General features: G+C 48.4%; 1 protein-coding gene across 2 annotated transcripts in view; it reads left to right on the top strand.

Moving 5' to 3' along the window:
- Positions 1-22,698, top strand: part of KCNN3 (potassium calcium-activated channel subfamily N member 3) — a 37,937-nt gene that overhangs the window by 1,560 nt on the left and 13,679 nt on the right. Inside the window, exons 2-4 of one of the 2 annotated variants that reach the window (XM_063316939.1) lie at positions 6,394-6,489; positions 12,285-12,703; positions 17,822-17,963. In XM_063316939.1, coding sequence (XP_063173009.1) covers positions 6,394-6,489; positions 12,285-12,703; positions 17,822-17,963 — 657 coding nt within the window. The remainder of the gene's footprint in view (positions 1-6,393; positions 6,490-12,284; positions 12,704-17,821; positions 17,964-22,698) is intronic. The other variant, XM_063316940.1, reaches the window with a different exon arrangement.

Raw genomic sequence — 22,698 nt, 5'->3', positions numbered from 1 at the left:
AAAAAAAGGGGGGGGGGAGAAGAACAGATAAATCTGTCCCCCCGCCTGCCCCCATCCAGGTGTGTTTACACTTCCTGTGTTGTCCCTACCTGTTGCAGATGTTCATAATATTGCCAGCTGGTGAGGATGGATAAATCATTGGGTTGGAAGGGACCTTGGAGGCGGCCTCTTTCTCTCTTTCTCTTTCTCTTTCTCTCTCTCTCTCTCAGCCAGCCTCCCTCCCTCCCTCCCTCCCTCGCAGGGTTGTTGTGGGGAGACCCAGCAGGAGGGAGAAGTAAATACACCCCTTGGAGCTCCTGAAGAAAAGGTGGGGGTCACCTCTAACAGAGCGAGTTAGGAAGGAATACAGAAAGTCATCTGGACTGCAAGGGAAAGGGATTTCTATGGGGTGGTGGGACCTGGAATTTGAAGCAGTACCATCCTGGGCCCAGGCCGTTTCTCCCAAAGCGGCTGGCATCTGCCACGCTGATAGAGAAGGCCCAAATCCCTCCTAGAAGGGAATTAAAATTAAAACTTAATTCAGGGGCATAAAGCTTCGCCAGCATAAATGTAACCCCCAAGATAGGACAAGCCAAAAGGAAGGAAATCAGAAGCAATCACTTGCGGATGTCATCGCTAAATCTAAATTGCTGAAATATGAAATATTTTGCTGAGATGGTTATCTTACAAATAGATAAGCATACGTTGCAGAAATTTGTTATCGTCTGTGGTTGACTTTTGTACCCGCTGAAGTTATGTTTTGCTGAATATTGTACACTGTTGCCCGATGGTTACTTTCTGGACACAGAAAACATCTTGTGACACTGATATCAAGAAAGCTGTGACCGATGGTCAGTGCTCTCTGAGATCAGCAAATCAGCAAATTGACCCACAAGCTTTGAGAGAGATCTCCTTGGGTCCTCCTCCTGCACAGAATAAAGTCAATTTTTGCCATCTCCACCCCGGTGCTGTCCACTTGGGCAAGGGCACGCCGGGTGACAGACCCTGGACGTTGGCTCAAAAATTTGGAGCAGTCCTTTTGCATTAATCCAGCCTCTTGTTTTTTCCTTTGTTTTCTTAGCTGCTCCAGTCCTGATGCAGATTTTAAATGGCTGGGGTGTGTGAGTGCCTGGGTGTGCTTCAGAGTGATATAGATACCAAGCCCTGGGTCAGGGGCTGCGCTCACCGGAGTCCCTGATTGCCTGTGTCACAGAAATAAAACTTGGGGTGTCTGTCTTGTTCATCCAAGGTAGCTATGCAGTAAAGCCAAGGTTTCGCATTCGGTGACACCCCGAGAATGAGAAATGAATTGGTAGGATCCTCATGAAGAAGCAGGGTGGTTTAGTGGTTCGAGGGGTTGAACTAGAAGCTGGAAGATCTGAGTTCTAATCACAAAGCCTGAGTTCTAATCACAAAGTTCTTAAGCACAAAGCCAGCTGGGTGTCTTTGCTTAATTTTGCATGCCTTTGCAACGTCTTCGGCGTTGAAGTTGATACAGCTGAAAGTTGCTAAGGTTGAGAAACACTGTGGTAGAGCATCTCTGACTTCCAGACTCTTTTGGAGGACCTCCAGGGAAGGGAACTCGCCACTTCATGTGGCAGCCTGTTCCTCTGGCTGACAACTTATAATGCCTCCTGGCATCTAGTCTAAATGTCCTTCCTTGCCATTTTAACCCACCGGTTTCTCTCCTGCCATCCGAGGCAAGAGAGAATATGCCTATTCATTCTTTCCTGTAACCCTTTGGCTATTTCAAGACAGCTATCGTATCGCCCCACAGCTGCGGAGCAGTGGGTTGCTCTGGATGACCTCTAGGGTTCCCAATGGAGGGAGTGAATTCTGTAAGGAAGGCAGAGGTCCGGCTGGTGACTGATGGCGTCTCTTTAAACCAGCCCTTTGCATTTTTCTTTGGTGGGTCTGTAATATTTTAGAATATTGTCGGTCTTCAGAGGGATTAATGCCGCTGTGATGCTGGGGCCAAGTTTTCAGTCGGCTGGAAGGATTTGGCTCGGTGCACCTGCCCAATCTCTGCCTCATTTCTCTGCTTCCCTGAGCCAAACTTGGCCCACCAGATACGTCTGGGCATTGTTGATAAATCCATCTCCCTGGAATGATAGACGGGGAGCAGGGTGGTTCCCAGCTGCCAGCGGTTTCCCACCCAGCTCTACAAAATGGTCCTTGCCTTGTGCTTTCCTACAATACAGAAATAAGGCCAAGTGGTAGGACAGCGCAGGATCAGAGCCTGATTTCTAAACTAGATTTCTGGAGGGGTGGGGGCCCTGCGTGGTGCAAAAATTGTGATCTGTTGAATAACTGGCATGTGGCTGAATATGCGCAAGGCCCAAAGCTGTAAACCATGGTTTCTTCCCCCTGGGGCAAAATGGCAATCTGGGAAGACGTAGTGCAGGGAATTCACCCAGGCATAGATGGGGGAATGTGGGAAAGATCTTGATCCCTTTTGAAGACATGCGCCCCGTAAGAGGGTGACCTCTTTTGCCTCCTGGCCCATTAAAACTGTAGCTCCAGTCGCTGGAGTTGATGCCCAGTGGGCAGATCATAAAAAAGAGTTGCAAACATTTTGCTAGATTCACTTTTATAGCAAGATGTATAAGATAGATAGATAGATAGATAGATAGATAGATAGATAGATAGATAGATAGATAGAGGTATCCCTTGACATTAAGTCCCGTCGTGTCCGACTCTAGGGGACAGTGCTCATCTCTGTTTCAAAGCCGAAGAGCCGGCGTTTGTCCGTAGACACTTCCTCCGTGGTCATGCGGCCGGCATGACTACACGGAATGCTGTTACCTGCCCACTGAAGCGGTACCTATTAATCTACTCACATTTTCATGTTTTCGAACTGCTAGGTAGGCAGGAGCTGGGACTAGCAACGGGAGCTCACCCCGTCACGCGGATTCGAACCGCCAACGGATAGATAAAAATAAAACAACTGGCTAAGTCCGGCTTTGCAGTTGCTGGCATTGCCCTGTTTAAAGGGAAGTCACGCAGATGGGGTGGTGGTGGATGGGTTGCTGAAAAAACCCTGCTGGAAAAAGCAGGGCAGCGGTGGTCCTGGATTCCTAAAAGTGGGAGGTGGGCTTGCAATTGCACAGGGGCAAAAGGGTGAAAGATCACTCTGTACATGCTCAGAAGTAGCTTCCTGACTGCAGAGGGCCCTTTGAGCAACTGCAGGGCCGAAATGGGAAGGTTAAACTAAGGGCAGGTGGCTGAGAAGAAGGATTGAAGAAGGTTTTTCCTCCGGTATGTTCCATAAGCCCATCTTAAGCCAAGATGGGTTTGCTTCTTTGGGATTTGGTGAAGGGTGGCAGCGTGGCTTGGAAACCATGATGCTCAGGAAGGGGTGAGCACATCTGGTACACACTAAGCTTTTAAACATCTTTCAGCCTTCCCTTAATTTAAAAGGGAAGCTGGTCCCAGCAGGCGCATGCTGGCTAGGGAATTCTGGGAGTCGAAGTCCGCACGTCTTAAACTTGCCGAGGTTGACAAACGCCACTGTAAAGCATCTGGAGCTGGAAGAAAATCTTTCCGGACTCAAGGGCAAAAGATTGATTCAACCTCTAGGCTGAAGCTGCCCACTTTACGGTTAGAGGAAAAGTTGGCTCCCAAGCTATTAATAATCCTGAATTATGGGAACAGCCTGCCTCCGCCCCCCCTCCTTCCCTATCCCTTTGGGTCAGCCCTATTGTGTTAGAAAAACCAGGGCTGGTTTGGCAGGGATAGCCTTGCGTGGGTGGTGGAGAAGAGGGAGTTTTTAACAGCTGTGCCCAGGGCGGGTGAAGAATTCCCTTCCGGTGGGGGGGGGCAGGCGATGGCACCAGGCTGGGTGGGGGTGGGGGGGTTGGCTACACTCCCAGTTGATTAGGGAGACTCCCTGCCTGCAGAAAGTGGTTTAAAATGGTTGCCTCTGAAGGCTGCCTTTAGCACAGAAATCCCGAGCATGGATCCTGGTTTCCAAACTGAAGGAAGTGGGCTTGCTGGACCACACTGTGGCACATTTTCTCCATGCCTTCTTTTCCCCTGTGCTTTGAAGCCAAGGCAGGAGGAATTGGCCAGCATCCAGCGTAACGGCACTCTAAGCCCAAGTTGGCATTGATCATAGTTTGTTGACTCAGCTCTACGGTGGGCTATTCCTGTCTGTTTTTGTGCGTCGGGCTGAGCTAGCCATCATGCTTCGCAATGCGCAGCAGCTGGGGGGGGGCTTGTGGCCAACAAAGCCCTCCCCAAAATAAACCCATCGCCTCAGCCACAAACCTTGGGTGTTGGACTAGATGATCTCTGAGGCACCGCTCTTATTTTTTATGGGGTATGAATCAAGTCAGGGACAGCCCTGCATTTTGTGGACTTGCAGGTCCCGTTTCCAAAGAATCCAGCTAGGCCTCTTTAGGGGGACCGCCTGCCCCCCCCCCGGCAAACGGATTTTCGTAACTCTTCCTCCCCCTGCCCACCTATGGCGAGTCGAAACGCTTCCAGGTGAATAGGCAAACGGCCCTGCTTTTGACCGCTGTGAATTGGCAAACGTCAGATTTCCACCTGTGGCTTGGAAGCTGGGGGAATGCCATTGTGGCATGCTTGTTTACATTTGCTCATTGTGTTAATTTTGCTCGTTTTGAACCAAGGTCACTAATTGGGTTCTCGCACACGTAAACATTAGACTTGGATCAGAAACAGGAGATGGGGGCTGTCTCAAAACAATGGGGTTTTGTCGGCCTACGGTTCTAAGTTTAGTGAGATTTATGTCTTTTGTTTTGCTTTGCTTTGGTAAATGGGGAAATGCCTCCCCAGAGGGATATCATTCTTCTGTTTTCTAGCAGACGGAAATCAATGGTCAGTGTGCAAGAAAAACCCAGACTGTTCTTTCAATTCCTGGAGGAGACCTCGATTCTGATATTCTGATTTTAAATCTTTTTTTTTTCTTTTTGGAAAAAGGTGACAACTTCCATTGTTTTGATTTGCAGAACCTCTCTGCTGTGTTCTTGAAACATTGCAGCAGAAAAATAATTCGGCTTCTTGGTCTCAGCAAAGCACCAGATTGTTCAAAGATGCAGCCGGTGGGGTGACAGGTTGCCAGCCCCCTTTTTTTAAAAAAATCAGAGCTCCTGAGCATGTCCAGAGTGCCTTCTCCTTGAGCAGAGAACAGCTTTTAAATATTCCTCGTCATTAGCTGTGTTGCAATTTTTTTTTTAATTGTTTGCAGCTCTTTTTAATTGCAAGCCTTGTCAAATAAGTGTTTGCTTTTTAATCTGCCGCTGTTAGCCATCAGGGGTGCCTTTCTGGGGGAGCGGGGCTAGGAGGCCAGTAGGGTAAAAGCCACACCAAGTAGCCCCTGAGCATGGCAGGAATGCCTTCTTTGTGAGGCATCTCGCGTGGCAAGCATTGAAGAAATGCTGAAAGCGTCAGATGGGGCTTTTGATGTATTTCATCCAAAATGAATGTGGGGTAGTGCAGGGCGGAGGGAGCGAGAAAATTAGCTAATAGCTAAATCAAATTTTGCTCTAGGAAAGCAGAATACCTTTTTATTGCTGATAACCGTAGACAATGAAAGAACCAATTCTCTTCTTTTAAAAAAATCCACGTGTTTCAAACCTTGTCGGAGATCTGGGCTTAATAAATGAGAAGGTGAATGGAAATGGCATTAGCTTGTGACGCAGGGTGTCGCCGCCCTCAACAAGTAGGGAATGCAAAGCTTGGGCCCTTCGCAGCCTTTGGGGGGAAAATCCTGCCAAACCTCTCTGTAGGAGCCCCTAGTTTATGGACATGAAATAATTTCCCTGCTGGAGATTAGCTCAGACACCTTGCTCTGGTCTTCTGGAAACTCTTAACGGAGTGAAGGGGGTCTGTGGGGAGGGGTGGGATGCTCAGTTGGATTATTTGTATGGTGTTTGTACACTTGCTGCTTTTAGGACTGTATATGCTGTAGTTCCGACCTGGGACATTTTATTGAAATGCCTGTTTTGCTTGTAATTATTGCAACCCATGGAGAGGATCAAGGTTGTGGAGATAGGATAGGAATAATAGGAATAATCATGGAGAGGAGAGGAGGGGAAAGGGAAAGGGAAAGGGAAAGGGATAGAATAGAATAGAATAGAATAGAATAGAATAGAATAGAATAGAATAGAATAGAATAGAATAGAATAGAATAGAATATGAAGTTTGGGCTGAATGTCATTTACTGGGTGATGTGCACCCCACTCTTCTTTCAACAGGTTGCAGGGGATCTGACCATTTGGGGATAACATAATTCATCAGGGCACCCGGTCCAGATCTTATTTTTGAAGGGGTCGGCGTATAACTTGTGCAGAGAATTTAAGAAATGTCAGTCTCTGCACCCGGCTTGTTTGGAACTGAGGGGGCCGCACAGATCACAACCTAATCTACTATTTTTTCTCCCCCTTGCAGGGTTCAATGTTCTCCCTGGCCTTGAAGTGTCTCATTAGCCTCTCCACTGCAATTTTGCTGGGGCTTATTGTCGCCTATCACACCCGGGAGGTCCAGGTATTTAAGACGCCAGATGTAACCCGATGTTTGAATGGGTTGGGTTGGTGGGTTGGTTTGTTTCTTAAGGTTTCAGCAGAGCGATGAACAACGGCAGCTGGGCTGTTTCAGGGTTGGTGTTGTGTTTAATTTTTGATTGCCTTGACGTGCGTCTTCACTTTTGAGATTTTAAAGCATTATACTCTTGTTTGATCCCTAAGGCGGCATCGAGGTGGGCTCAGGTTGAGCGACTGGCCCTATCTTTCTGTAATGGGTTTTTTCGCTTCTGCAAACCCATGCTTTCCTGCACTGGCCCTACTGTGTGTTTCAACTGCATACGAATCAGCACGCACCCCAAGATATTGAAAATAAAGGGAATTCTCTGGATGGATGGATGGATGGATGGATGGATGGGCAGATGCAGATAGCTGATAGATAATAGAGATAGATAGATATCAGAGAGACAGAAGGCTAGATATACTGTAGACAGATGATAGATAATAGATATTTAGAGAGAGAGAGTTTATTGACGGATAAATAGATGTTGAGACAGATGAAAGATGGATAGCTAGATGGATAAATGGATGGATGGATGGATAGATGGAAAAATGGATGGATGGAGGGATGGACAGACAGACAGATCTAGAGCAGTGTTTTCAACCTTGGCAACTTTCAGATGGGTGGACTTCAGCTCCCAGAATTCCCCAGCCAGCATGCTGAAGTCCACCCATCTGAAAGTTGCTAGGCTTGAGAAACACTGCCCTAGAGGATGGTTGACCTCAGTGAGAAAATACATTTAATTTATTTGCAAACTCTGCTCAAGGCCTGAGATTCTTCTCTCCTGCAGAGGAAAATGGGTATGCTGACCCCAAAGCAGGCGGATCTGTAGCTCAGGGCACACGACGCCTCAAGCCGCTGTGGGGCTCGCCCGCTTGTGCCAAGCATGTGTGAATCCAGCTCTCGTGGTCTGTAATGTGAGTTGCCTCCCAAGTTGGGCAGAGATGGGGGTTCTTGCTTTTTGAGAGCGTTAAGCAGCGTGTTTAGCTTCTGCAAAACATAAGCGGCATGCTTTGCCCTTTAAAAGCCCACCCCGGGGTGCCAGAAAAGAATGAAGGGGCTGATCTGTTTTTCTGCTTCTACAGAAAGGCCTCCCTGCCTGCCTATTTTTCTTCCTCCCCACCAAAAGAATATTATTTATATATATCCCAGGGCCCTGAATGTCCAAGGGAAGGGGGAGTTTTCAACCTGGACGACCCCACAGGCTCTGCGGACGGCTGTGGGTCTCCATGGTTACAGGAACAGCCTTCGAGAGTGACTTTCATTTTCCGACATCTCAAACCAATCCATGTTTGATTCAAGCTTTTTGCTCTCAGTTGGGTTCGGTGGGAGGGGGTTTAAATGCCTCCCCCCCCACACACACCCCTCCTGGGATAGATTCCTGCATTTTCCCTCCCCTCTCACAGTCAGCTGTGAGACATGGACCATGCCTCTGAGTGTGTACAGAGTGCAGCAGAAAGGGGGCTAGAAACGGGGAGGGTCGGCTGAGGCAAGAAGACTGCTGCCTCTTCAAAGCCGTAGCCCCCCAGCTTTTGGAGGCTGGGAAAGCTTTGCATCGAAAAAGGGGAAAAGAGAGCAAATTTTTGCAAGCCAGTGGATGACAATTGGTATGACTTTCCGGGCGTAGTTCCTTAGCTCGCTCTTTAAGAAATTTAGATTCTGCCTTCAGAACAAAGGCTTCCCAAAGCAGCTGACAAACATAATTAAAGGGCCATCAACCTGTGCTTAAGCTACACGGAAAATGCTCTTAATTACCCAGCTAAAAAGAACTAGAGTTCAGAAGGCCAGGCCTCTTCAGATAAAAATGGAAAGTTTTCCATTCAGAAGCATAAAGCCGAGCCTCTGTGGAGCTGAGCCGGTGACGCATCTCTTGCAGTTTTCCTGATAACAGTATAAAAGAAGTTTGCCTTGCCCTTCACATTTTTACCACCTTCCCAGCCCTAATTTCCTGGTGGTCTCCCATCCTAGTCAGAACCAAGCCAAATCCTGTTTAGCTTCTGAGGACCAGACAAGACTGATCTTATGCTGCATCTGCAGGGACCCCTCTGGAAACAAGAAATCACCATAAGCAAGGCTGTGCCTTTAGCATCTGTCCGTTGGATTGCTGCTTGGTCCCCTTTCCCCCCAAAGTTCAGTTTTGCTGTCACCAAGGCCCTGTGTCCCTACCACCATCAACACACTCCCTGCTTCCCTATCCCAGCAGTGAGTCTCTGGATTTTCTAGGACATAAATAAGTATTATTCACAACTTTGATCTGTGCAAACACCACACTTGGTTATTCCTGCTGTTGCAGGCTGGGCAACACTGAAGGAAATTGCATGCAATTTCTCTATGGGCTCTCAAACCTGCCTTACGCTTTTTAAACTTCTTAAACTTTTAAATGAGACTGATTTTATTGTTTTATACCTCTGTTGTCCACCGCCCAGAGTCACTTCTTGTGAGACGGGCGGCCGTATAAATTTGGTATATGATTAAATTGCTCCGAACATATTATTGCAAGCTGGATTCACACATTCACCTTGCCCAAGATCTGTAACCTGCAAACCTCAACCAGGGTCTTGTGCACTCACCCAGTCAGGTCTGAATGTCCCAATTTTTTCCTGCAATGTTCCTTTCCTATCTCTGCTAGAACTGGAAAAATCCATCTCGGAGTTTAAGACCCTTGGCATTCCTCAAATTAGACTGCTGGCTGGAAAGACGGCGGAGCGGGGGGAGCAGGTTCTTGCAAGACGTTGGCTGCTTCCAACCACCAGTTCTTGCACTGGTATCATTTGTCCTGGAACTGAATTCCTTGGCAATTAACGTCTGCAGAAACCTCAGCAGGTGCTGGTTAGCCTGGAAGAAACGGTTAGCCCCCTTGCTGGCTAAAATAATCAAAAATAATGAAAGCCATAAAAGAGTCAGCTCTGAAACTTTGGTGGCGGAGGCTCAAATTGCACTGCGTGAGGATCAGAGGTGGAAAATGGTGGTGGTGGGGGGCGTTCAAACACTTCTGGCTGCATTTCTACCTGTGTGAACAAAAACACTGGTCGTTTTTTAAATCCACGCCGGCTCGAGCGTGGCTCGCCTCTTTGGGAGGAATTATTTTGAAATGAAGCTGTAAGTGGGTTGAGGTTTTTTTGGTGCCAACCTCCCTTTTTAAGTGGTGTTGGAAGTCGTTGATCTGAAAGGTTTCGAGGGAAGGACAGCTGGATGGTTTGGGGGGGCTCACTTTGGGGATGGAAGCTCTGGGAAGTGGGCGCGGGAATCCCCCTTCAAAGCTTCTCTCTAATTCCCCTCCATTAGCATCTTGCTCTGGGCCATTTCAAACATTTTCCGGGGAATTGAAATGCAGTTCAGCTGCGCGCAAGAGCGTCTCCTGCAAGGACATCTTTTAACATCTCTGAGCAGGTCATTAAGCTCCAGGCTTCAATATAGGAGCACAGGTCGTCCTTGCTTAACAACTATTCATTTAGTGATGGTTTGGACTTAAGACGGTGCTGGAAAAACCGACTTACGACCAGTCCTCGCACTTACGACCATCACAGCATCCCCGCGGTCACGTGATCACAATTTGGGCGCTTGGAAACAGTTTACATTCTCTTTCTCTCTTTCCTTCCTTCCCTTTCCCTCCCTTCCTTCCTCTGCTTGTCCTTCCTTCCTTCCTTCCTCCCTTCCTTCCTCTGCTTGTCCTTCCTTCCTTCCTTCCTTCCTTCCTTCCTTCCTTCCTTCCTTCCTTCCTTCCTTCCTTCCTTCCTTCCTTCCTTCCTTCCTTCCCACCAAGTTAGTATCAGGAAACACCAGTTAGGTGCCCCTGGACTTAAGGCTGCTGTCACCACGGCACTTTAGTAGCAATGCTAATGTGGGGAGGAGTATGCTTGCTCAGGGGAGACCCTTCTCGTTCTCGGTCCTTGTGGCCACGGAAAGATGGGTCCATCTCAGCCGAAAGATGGGATGGAAAAAGGCAGGTTTCTCTGCATCATCTCTGTGGCCCAAGACTTATAGTTCATAAAGTTACTCTGGGCAGGAAAGTCTGAGCTTCTGGCTGACTTTTTGGCCCCAGAATTCCTGCTTCTCCAGAAAAGAGGTCCAGATCCTCTGTTTAAGACAAGCCAGGAAAAGTTTCCAAGCCGGATGCAGAAGTTAGGGGCAGATCTGGGGTGGAAGGCAGCCAGGCTGGGATGAAAAAGTGAGGCAATGAATTGGGTGTGTATAAATGGGCCAGAAAAAGAGGGAGTCTTGTGGGTGAGCATGTGCACACAGAGAAATGTGGGAAAAGGCTGATTAAAATGCCAGGGATGAAAAATAGGCTTTGCGCATTTTGGCTGACCCTTTTTCCCTCCTCCTCCGAAAAATGGAAATGTAGAAACCCAAGAATGTTTCTGAATCAACCGGAGTCTTGCCTGTTCCAACATCTGGCTTTGTCCTGGCCAAATGTCTCCCTCCTTGAAATGGACATGCCACACCTGGAGATCCTGGTCAGTCTCTTAGCTAACAAGGAGGAAAGCATCTGCCTCAACTTTGAATTTCTAGCTGGGCAGGCAGAGAGAGATGGTGGCGGAAAGATGGCCCCCCAAACTAGCAGCCCCCACACCTTGGACCTCCTCTTCAGCCTCCCCTGAGAAAGTCAGCTCCAAACTGAGAAATTGGAAAGGAATTCTCAAGCCCACCGTGCATAAGGTGGAAAAACAGAAGCTTTTGGAGGAAATGGCAAGGCGGATTCCAACATAACATTGGAGTTCAGTAGTTGTTTATTTGTTCAGTTGCTTCTGACTCTTCGTGACTTCATGGACCAGCCCACGCCAGAGCTTTCTGTCGGTCGTCAACACCCCCAGCTCCCCCAGGGACGAGTCCGTCACCTCTAGAATATCATCCATCCACCTTGCCCTTGGTCGGCCCCTCTTCCTTTTGCCTTCCACTCTCCCTAGCATCAGCATCTTCTCCAGGGTGTCCTGTCTTCTCATTAGGTGGCCAAAGTACTTCAGTTTGGCCTTTAATACCATTCCCTCAAGTGAGCAGTCTGGCTTTATTTCCTGGAGGATGGGCTGGTTTGATCTTCTGGCAGTCCAAGGCACTCTCAGGATTTTCCTCCAACACCACAGTTCAAAAGCATTGATCTTCCTTCGCTCAGCCTTCCTTATGGTCCAGCTCTTGCAGCCATAGAGTTCAGTAGACCCAGATGATATTTCAGGTTCTCCTGGACACAGAAGAGGTGGTGGTGCATGACCCTTAAGATCATGATCTAAGGTCTGAAAGAAGATATGCCCAACCTGCCCTGCCATGATGTCCCTGCTTGAGGCCCTCCTTCATGGGCTGCACCAAGGTGGGGCTTAATCCCTGACACCGTTGTACACACTCAAGCCCTTCAAAAGAACATCTTGTTCCTCGCTTGCCAGCAAAAAACAAGCCAGTCCATCCATCTGGCTTGCTCTCTGCCAGTAATTGCCAATTCCCAGCCAAGAACAGACCAGCTGCCGGTCTGTTTTTTGCCAGCAAGAAACAATTCAGCTTTTTTTCTTTTTGGCTGTCCTCTGCTTGAATTTAAAAAGAAAAGGATGACCATTGAGTTCACGGGCTATCATTGGGATGAAGGGAAAGGGAAGAAAGTTGGAAAGGGGTGGAACTGAAGCAGGAACGGAAGGAACGGTGGAAAGAGTGTAGAAAGAAGGGAGTGTGGAAAGGATTGTAAAGGAGGAGAGAAAGTGAGTGAAGAAGGGGTGGTTTCTTAAGGACTAGAATCTTGACTCTGAACTGTTTCCCCCCCCCCCTGCCTTCGCCAGCTCTTTGTGATTGACAACGGGGCCGACGACTGGCGGATCGCCATGACTTATGAGCGCATTCTCTACATCAGCCTTGAGATGCTGGTTTGTGCCGTGCACCCCATCCCTGGGGAATACAAGTTTTTCTGGACTGCCCGCCTGGCCTTCTCGTATGCGCCTTCCCGGGCTGAGGCCGACGTGGACATCATTCTCTCCATCCCCATGTTTCTCCGCCTCTATCTGATCGCCCGGGTTATGCTTCTTCACAGCAAGCTTTTCACGGACGCCTCTTCCCGCAGCATCGGTGCGCTCAACAAGATTAACTTCAACACCCGTTTTGTGATGAAGACGCTCATGACTATCTGCCCCGGGACGGTCCTTCTGGTCTTCAGCATCTCCCTGTGGATCATCGCTGCCTGGACGGTGCGCGTGTGTGAGAGGTGAGCTGGCACATTTGGCCCGCAGTGGCGCATGATGTTCATGGGTGCGCATGTTCTGCGCATGATGCGCCCAAGGGAAATGAAAGCAAGGGCTGGGTCAGCTTTTTCCTGCAGGAGGGAAGGTGGTCAAACTTAGATCAGGGTTTCTCTGCTGCGTTGTAACCGCCAGAAACAGTCTGGTGGCCTTGCTTTAACATGGATATAACTGAGAAAGAGGGCAACAGGATAAGCTGGGGGCCTAAACATTTTTAATGAGAAACGGCGAGCATCTTTGGGGCTCTTTAGATTAGAAAAAAGATGGAAAATTACCAAAAAATGTCAGGCTATTGAAAGTTGAGTTCTTTTTCACCTTTCTCCCCGGCCCAGCATCTATTTATATTTGGAAATGGAGTTGATAGGGGTTTCTTAATTTAAAAAGAAAAAAAAATTCCCCCCCAAAACTCTAATTTAAAACAGGCGGCGCTTTCTTGAAAGCAAATACTGAAAAGCGACTTGGGTTCCAAATGGATGAGGCTTAATCTGCACTGAATTTTCTCACCGCGCTTAACTTCCCAGTTAATGAACCAGCTCAGTTGGTTTGTATTCTGTGCCGAGCCATAAGCATCATGGGTTATGTTTACATTGCGTGCTGAAGTCCCCGCAGTCAAATCAGCACTAACCAGGTTTATGCACCTATGATGCATTGACTAAGTGGACGTTTCCTAGCTTTCTAAGCTTTGCTTCAATTGTGCGTGCACGGACGCGTGTTAACTTTTAACAACCGTCGAGAAAAGGGCCCTTGGGTGCAAGGTGCAAGAGAGGCCCATTGCGCGCATCAAGATTGCACACTGCGCTGTTCCCAGCCGAAATGAAGACAGATGAAACTGCTTATCACAAGGGCAGACCCCGAAGAAGGCGGAATTTCTGCCCACAGTTTTGTTCCCCAGTGAAAGAAGCCTCTGTTTTTCTGCTCTGTTTTCGGGGAGCTTGAGAATTCCTTGGGGATTTCTCGCTTTGCATTTATTTTCCTGCTTGTAGGTTCAGCGAATTCTGCAAGCATTGAGACATATCTTTGTACCACTGGAAGTCTTCCTGTTCCCCTGTTTTTTCCTCCTGGGATCTCCCCTTGGGATTTCATGAAAGCCTCAGATTATGAAAGACTGGACATTTCTACACCTCTCTCAGGCCACTTCGTCGCAAAATGGCTCCGTCTGTCACTTGGTCGCTGGCCGAAAGGCAACCGTCATGTTGCAGCCCTCAAATTTCACCAGCCTTCCCTGCTCCTTTGAAAGAAGCGCAGGAGAATTTTTTATTTGCTGAGCGTTACTCTACCTCCCTTTACACCCACGATGTGGGTAAACAAACACACGTGTGCACCTCTTTTTCTACCCAGCCTCACACCCAAGGCACTTGCAATAATTACTTCTTATTTATTTATCTATCAAATTTCGTCACCGCCCATCTCCCTCAATATTTATTTTATGCTGCCTTTTTAAAAAAATCTGCTAATCCTGCTCTCTAAAATCCTTCCAACCAAAAGACCAGGAACTAACTTTCTGCATGCAAGGCTGGGCTTTGTCCCTGAGCTGCTGTCGCTCTAACCCGTGGGGAATATCTAATGAACCCCTCTGCAAGAGGAAATGTGTGTGTTGCTAGGAATTCTGCCCTGTTTTTATTTTAGAATGCTAACTAAACTACAGGTAGTCCTCACTTAACAACCACAATTGGGACTGGAATTTCGGTTGCTAGGTGAAGCCGTCATTAAGAGACTCCAAACCAATTTTATGACCTCTTTTGTGGTGGTCATTAAGCAAGTCACCGATGTTAAGCAAACCACATGGTCATTAAGTGAATCAGGTGGTTCCCCACTGATTTTGCTCGCCTTCCCTGCCCCATTGCATCTGTTAATGGGAGCCATTGTGCAAAGCGTGTGGGGGTCACTGGGTCGGAGAAGGTGGCTTGGGGATCGTTTTGAAGAGAGGGTAGCAAAACTTTTTAAAAATTATTTTTGCTTCTAAATCTGAATTAGGCTCCCAGGCCTACATGTGACTCCCCCCTCACTTCCAATTTTGCAATTCAGCTGGAAGGAAAAAAAAAGAGTCATGGGGGGAATGTGAATTAAGCCCCCCTCCCTTTCCATCTTCTTGGGAACCTCCCTTCCCCGTGGGCTGGCACTCTCCGGAAAATTCAAGCTGGCGTGCCGAAAGACGCGTGTAACACTTCACCACACACACAGACGCACACACCCGCAGCGCGTTTGGGAGTCTTTTCTCGCCGGTGTGCTAGTGGCAGTGTGGGGAGGTGACATCCACGTGGGGTGTAGGCGGGACTCCCTAACAACCGGGGAACGGAGCCACCTGGCTGCCGAAATGGCTCTTTGTAGGGAATTGGCAGGAAGTCAAGCGGGCGGCATCGAGGTGGGGAGGAACGAGGGCTCCTGGCTTCCTGCAAGGGTTGCTTTTCACAGCCGGGTAGGGGGGAGCAGAGTGGCATTGCTCAGTGCTCAGGGTGTGAATCAATGTGCAAGGCGGGGGGGGGGGGGACCATCTTGGCCTCCGCCAGTAGGAACATCTTCCTGGGGGTCTGGCTGTGTGAAAAACAGGTGAAGGGCGGGATATTCCCTTTTGTGAGGGACCAGCCATAGTGATGTGCTCTTTATAAAGGACCCCCATTCCATCCTCCCTCTCTTTCTCCTTTCTCTCCTCCTCCTCCTCCTCCTCCCTTTCTCTTTTTCTCTCTTCCTTTCCCTCCCTCCCTTCCTCCTCTTTCTTTGTCTTTTCCCTTCTCTTTCTTTTTCCCTTCCTTTCTTTTTCTCTTTCTTCCTTTCCTTTCTCTTTCTCCCTTTCTCTTTTTCTCTCTTTCCCTCCCTCCCTTCCCCTTCTTTGTCTTCTTCTTTCCTTTCTCTTCCTGTTTTTTTCTTTCCTTTCTCTTTCTCTCTCTTCTTTCCTTTTCCTTTTTTTCTTTCTCTTTCTTTTTCTCTCTTTCTTTCCCTCCCTCCCTGCCTTTCCTTTCTTTGTCTTTTCCTTTCCCTTTCTTCCTTTCCCTTTTTTCCTTTCCATTCCTTTCCTTTCTCTCTCTCTTCCTTCCCCTTCTTTGTCTTTCCTTTCTCTTTCTTTTCTCCAACCAATACAATATCCCTTAACTTTGCTGACCAGCTAGTTAAAAATCCCCTCCATTCATTCATTCTCTCTCTCTCTCTCTCCTGCTTCTGCAAACTTCAGTCTTTTTCCTCTGTTCTTGCATTCTCCTTCTGCACAAACGGTGCCTTTTTGATTACAGATTTCCTGGCAATGGGCAAACCCTTAAAGATATAGATTGTCCTGTATTCTGTCTTGTCTGTTTTGTACACACCAGCTGTGTGACATCTTTCTGATGCTTCCACCCTGCAGCTTCGCTTGCCCTGGGCCAGGTTTTAGGGTCACTTCTGCGAGGCAGAACTTTGTGCCTTGAACACAAAGATGCAAACGTTTTCACTTCACATTTCAGGTATATGGAACTTGCTAGGCTGAAGGATGTCTTCAGCATTGGCTCTCTGCTTCCTGTAAAAACTAGCTCGACTCTAGCTGATGTCCAAGTTTGGCGGGGATCCCCGTGACAGATTTCTATACCCCCTTGGGATCGGGTGAGATGGAAACCTGAGTAGGTGGAGCATTTGGAATTAACATTTTTGGGAGGCTGTAGCTCCCTCGAAGGTGGGCCTGCATTGCTCTCTCTCTCTCTTATTGGATGAGGAAGGAGGGAGGCTTATAGTGGGCAGCTCGCCTAAGGCCATTGGTGCCAGCCTGGGCAGTTCTGCCATGCTGTCCAGACTTTAGTGCAGAGACTTGCGGCCACAGGGAGTGAATCTGGATTGGCGCTTCTCAACCGGCACCTAGGCTTCCCAAGTTAGAAGTCCCTAAAATGGCCTTTCCTTGGCAGATTTGAACCCAGAGCCTCTCCTTTTGAAAACAGATCGGGCTGTGAGATTTGAGTTTTCCCGTCTCGAACCCCAGCAGGACTTCCTGCGAGGACCAGTACTGGGTGTTTTTCCTTGCTTAAGTGTTTGAGGGGGGGGGGCAGTTCTGCCAAGCCTGCTCCTGCCTCTGTTGTCATATTTTATGTTACAGTCCTACCGGGGAAAATTTGGAGCTTCCTTGCTGGCGGTGAGAGGGAGCATGTAGAAAAAAGAAGGGGTGCAATCAGACACTTGGCAGAGCTGGACCCATGTCGGTTTAGCTGTTCGGGGGCAAAAGTGTAATCCTCTTTGCAGATGCTTCTCGAATGGTGATGCTGGCTCTGTGGACTCAGCCTTAGCTCTGAACTGAAAAAAAAACCTCTGAAAAGTATTACTAATGTCTTTCTCTATCTTTTGGTAGCCGCTTGAAGGGCCAAATGGTGCTCGCTAAAAGGGGGCGGGCAGGCTCCTGAGGCATCCAGTTGCCGACCTGTTATTTCATTCATAGGGAAGTGTGGTTTGAGTAGGGGTATTGCATCTGGACTGCAGAGGATTGGATGGCGATGTCAGGAAAGATCTCTAGGGGGACCCCAAATTCTTTGCTGCCCTCTCATGACAGTGAATGTCCAGATCAGAAAATTCTGATTTTCAGTCTCCTTGGCTCGCATGCGCTGGGCTCTGGAAGCCAAGATCTAGTCTTTTCTCTTGAAAAACAACAACGCATCTGCACTGTGCATAATGAAGCTGTTTTTCAGGGGCCCTTTCCAACTGGCAAAAAACCTGCAAACATCTTAACCCAAATCCAACCTCCCTTCCTTGCTGAAAAGGAAGAGCATTCGATATTTATTAACCAGGCTCATAAAGCAAGTGACAGAGAGACGGCCAAGTGTAATTCCCAAAGGATGGTGTGTGTGTGTGTGTGTGTGTAGAAAATTCCCCAGATAGGTAGATCATTTTCTTTTCAAGGGCTTTGGTATGATACTCAAAAGTATAAAAACCAGTGTGTGTGTGTGGGGGGGGGAATAGACCCACTCTGTGCCAGTCTGAATTAGCAAACCTCCGTGGAATTTTTTAGCATCCTTGTCCCCGTGGAAGCCAGTGTCTCCCGAGAGTATCGTGGTGGGTCCAAGTCCATGAGAAATGTTTTGGTGCCACCTGATTGCAGTTGCACGGTTTCACCCCAGGGGCCTGTATTTCTTTGGTAGGTATCACGACCAACAAGACGTGACCAGCAACTTCCTGGGTGCCATGTGGCTGATTTCCATCACATTTCTCTCCATCGGCTACGGTGACATGGTTCCACACACGTACTGTGGGAAAGGCGTCTGTCTGCTCACGGGAATTATGGTAAGGCAAGAAAACTTCCTTTCTTTAAAAAAAAATAAAAAAATGCATGTGTTGGCAGGTGGAAAGGGGCACCTGCTCAGCTCTGGGGCATCCTATGGATTGGATCCTTCTACCCACCCAAGTTTTGGGAAGGATGCAAACTGGTTATATGCGCAGTGTGGGAAAATGTATACAGTGGGTCCTTGGTGCTCCCTGAGCTGGGTGGTTGGCCTGCAGACATTTCATGACCAAACTAAGTACCATCATCAGTGCTGGTGAGGGTGGGATTTGCTCCCTGTTTATATACAGCCGCTTGCCCTGCCAGGGTTGGTGGGCGTGTGGTTTTCTCCTTGGCAGTTCCTTGATTACTGTTTTCTGCTGGATTGTTTGCCTGGTGTTGATCCCTGCTTAGCTAGGTGTTGGCTGGTGGAGAAGATGTCTTCTGGCCTTTTTGTTTCCTTCTTAGCTTTTTAATTGTCTCTTTTGAAGGGTGTGTGAATGTGGTTAACCTCTGTGCGTCTATTGATGGCTGATTTGTCTGAATGCCAACCTTCCAGGGATTCCCTGGTGTTTTGGATGTGGCTTGGCCTAGGATGCTCACCGTTTCCCGGCTGAAACTGTGGTTGAGTCTGTCCCTGTGTGGCGAGATCAAGGCGGTTTCGTGTCCCGACTGCTGGTTGGTGTTCATGGATGCGCTCAGCTGGTCTTCTGCCTGTCTGTCCCACCCACCCCTCCCCAACACAGGCAGGGCAAGCTGCTGTATACAACAGGGAGCACACCCCACCCTCCCCAGCACTGATGATGGTACCTAGTCGGGCAACAAAACGCCTGCAAGCCAACCACCCAGCTCAGGGAGCACCACGGATTCCACAGTTCAACTCTGAGCTACAGAGATTCTCTTCCTTTAGAAATTTATATGCCAAATCAGCTGGCATATTCCTGTTTCTGTTTTGGGAACGAGCTCACCTTTGACCAGGTTTGACTTTTGACCTGGTTATAGTGTTCGCCCAACCCAGCGGACTCCAGAAGGCTCTGTCACCTCCATCTAACCCAGGGATGCTTTAGATTAAAACTCTTTCCTGTCCCACCCTTGGTGGAGTTTGAGTTGTTTGCACACCATGGTTAGTCTAGGCACCTGTGTTTGTGCATGGGGTGAATGGGCAGGACTGGCATCGAGATAGCCGGACCAAGGTCTGACTCGGTATAAAGCATCATAGGCTTGGAATGGATCTCAGAGGTCATCTAGCCCAACCCACTGCTCAGGCAGCCATCTCCTCACGTCCCAGACAAACGGCTGTCTAATCTTTGCTCAGGGAGGGAAGTCCCCGTGACTCCGGCTGTTCTCTGCTTAAGAGCTTTTGCAGTTAGGACATTCCTCCGTAATTCGAATTTGGATCTCTCTCTGTAAAGCTTCCACCCGTCGGGTCTTGTCGTACCCTCCGGAAAATAAATCCACAGCCTCTTCCCTGGGACAGCCCTTCAAAGATCAGAAAGCCGCTCTCGCGTCCTGGCCCGTGCTTTGGTGCAATGGATTCTTTATTTGGAACCTTGAGGACTAGAATGTTGAGCTTTAGCAGAAGGGTGGAGGAGCAGCTCGGCAAACAGGAGGAACCGGGCCCAGGCTCTGGCATGAGGCCTTTCCAGATAGGCCCCACCCAGCTACGCCTGGCCCCACCCACTCTTTGGAATGGGGCTGAGAAATCGCCCAGCGGCCAGATGTGGCCATTGGTGCATTGTGTTGGATAGCCCTGATTTAGGGAAATGCGATGCTGTTCCTCTGCACCTATTTTTCTGCGCTGGCTTTGGATCCTTTGAATATTTAGAAATAGCCCATCGCTTGCATTCTGGGTTTTTGTCCAGCTGCTACACACCTCTGCTCTTCCTCGTTTTTCTAGCAATTACTGCTAGATAATTGCATTTAATACCAGCCCACCTTACCCTTCTGGTTGCTAAGGAGACCAGGAAGGTCAAAAGCCCGTTCTTGAAAGGGTGATCAGACGGAGGTGTGGGGGGGTGCATGTTAAATTGCCTGGAATACCAATGCAACTAGGAACTCCTGAGTTTGCCTCTTCCATCTTCCAAGCTGGAGCTCCTGAGCACTCACGGGCTGCTTGATGTGATGGAACTGCCGCTCGCCATGATGCTTAGCCTCAAAGCAAAATATCTCGGCTTTGCGGTCTCCCCAGGAATGTTTGCAAAAGTAGAAAGCCTTCACTCAGAGCCCCGCAGGCTGGATGGAGCCCCTGGAAGACCAGATCAGGCCCTGAGGACCAGTGTCTGTCCATGCCTTCGCCTTATTCGGACTGATTTTTAAAAGGGGCCGGCTGCCCTGCAAATCAGGTTTTGAAAATTCACGTGGGTTGAAATGCTAAAAGAGCCAGATTGATATTAGTCTGGGGCAGCATCAGGGAAGGGGACGCACGAGAACAAAGGCAGAGGCAGGGATGCCCTGAATCAAATTGGGGGTGGGGGGGGGAAGAATAAAATGGAGGGGCGGGGATCTCGTATCTTGGTGTCTTCCTTTCCAGATGGCTTGGCTCCTGCAAAGAATTAGATATGGTGGCTTGTGATCCACATTTGGCCTGATCCAGCCAGGGATCTTTACTGGCTATGCTCCCTAAAAATAAAGCCTCCCTCTACAAGAGCAGTCTGCCTCTTAAATGCAGTCCAGGCAAATGAAGGGAAAGAGAGATTGCTTCCCTCCCTGCCAGCGTGCTTTTCAAAAATGCTGGCAAGTCATTGTGGGAAACAGGATGTTGAACTGTTGGAAATGTTGCCTCATTTCAGCAGATTCCAGTTGGTCCAGAGTGGATCCAGATGTCCCCCGGATTCCCAGCCCCAGCTGGGGCCTGTCCGCCACACCCCGTCCACCCACTGCATTAAGCAAAGCTGTTTCATTTTTAAAAACCTTCTCTTCCATGCTTGCTGTCTTTTGTTCATTTATCTTTCATTTAGTTAATGGTCTTGATTGGGGTAATCCCCTGGGGGAGGGGGGAATAAGTAGCGATTGCAAAAGAAATGGAAATAAAAATCACTGCTGGCCAAGTGTTGCTGATACTTTGCAACTGGGGAACAATGTCCTTGCCAGATTGATTTTTCAGAAACTGATCTGCAACCTGCTGAGAATTCCAGAGCAGTGGGAAATGGCTGGGATTGATAACTAAGCTCTCTGTGTCTGCCATTATCTCTCTCTGTCTTCTCCATCCATCCATCCATCCATCTTATCTATTTTCTATCTATCCATCTTCTCTATCTATCCATCTCTCTCTCCATCCATCTATCTTCTCTCTATCCATCCATCCATTTTTATCATCTATCATTTTTATCTCTGTCCATCCATCCATCGTCTCTCTTCTCTCCATCTTCTATCTCTGTCTATCCATCTATCCCTTTTATCTCTCTCTCTCTCCATCCATCCCTCTCTCTCTATCTTCTATCTCTCTCTCTTCTTTCCATCTCTCTAGCTATCATCCATCCATCCATCCATCCATCTTTCTGTCAATCCATCCATCCATCCATCCATCCATCTATCTTCTACCTATCCATCTCCATCTATCCACCTCTCTCAAATTGGTGCACTGCCAGATCCATATAGACTTAAGTGCATTAGAAATGTGGCTTTTCTGAACTCACAGAATGGGAAGACGGTATTCCGTGCTGTTCATTCCACCCAACTTCATTGCATGGCTCAGTTTTTACCTGGGATTCCATCTGCTTAGCTTGTGCTCCCAAATAATGCACCATGGGCTTGCCAGAAAAACTGGTGAAGGGGACTGGTGCAGTCTCAGCAAATGCAAAGATTTTGAAGGAGGACAAGAAAACTTGCCCTGTATTATGATTTTTTTAAAATGCCTGGGGTTGAATCGGATGCTTCCCTGAATGTAGACCTGCTGGGTCCTCCTGAGAGGGTGGGACCTGCTGGGTCCTCGGTCAGTTCTGTGTCAAGGCGTCCCCAATTGTACGTCCTTTGAATGGCACCTTGTCATTTGCCAGATGGCATTTCTCAAATGTAGACGATGCATTGGAAAAGTCTGGGTGAGGCTTCAGACTTGAGGTCTCTCTCTCTGGGTCAACTTTGCAGGGGGGGGGGGACACCTAGCTGTCTCTGGAGATCCTGATGGTCCTCTGAGTGTCCTTTTGGCATCTCGGTGTGATTGAGTTGGCACTGTGTCTGGTTGATGCCCAGGAAATGGGACTGCTATGCGCTTTACCCCTTAATGCCTCCTGGTCCACCCTTCTGCATGAAAAATGAAACTTTTGCAATCTTCAGTGTTTTTTTCCAGCCTCCGTGCCTGCCCTGGTTCCTTGAAACTGGTTTATCTGAGGCAGCAGGATCTGAACCGGCTGCTTCCTGCCTGAACATTGCGTGCCCTCTGAGCTGAGCTGTGGCCTTTTCCTGACACAGCTGAGGTGGCATCTCAATTATTTTTCAAGCTTCGTTTGTACAGGACAGGGCATGTGATGGTGGAAACAAGCTTAGACTGCAGAAAGGAGTGGGGGATTGAATCTATCAGCTGCAAAAATTTAGCTCTCTCCAGGAAGAAAAACTGCCCAGCTGGTCAAAGCGAACATCTTTCCCTGCCTTAAAAAAAATCAAACTTTTTCTTAAAAATGGAAAAAAAGAAAATGGAAAAGCATTAGAAGTGGAGACAACCCATCTGGCGGCTTGTTGTTTTGTCAGCCAAATCTTAATTCTGTCTCACCGGCCCCAGAATGGGGAAAGCAGTGGCCCTCCCGGTGTGGCTGAACTACAACT

The sequence above is a fragment of the Candoia aspera genome, chromosome 17, assembly GCF_035149785.1.
Source record: "Candoia aspera isolate rCanAsp1 chromosome 17, rCanAsp1.hap2, whole genome shotgun sequence".
Classification (NCBI taxonomy): domain Eukaryota; kingdom Metazoa; phylum Chordata; class Lepidosauria; order Squamata; family Boidae; genus Candoia; species Candoia aspera.
The sequence above is the reverse complement of the archived record's forward strand: the minus strand, read 5'-3'. Positions and strand labels throughout refer to the sequence as shown.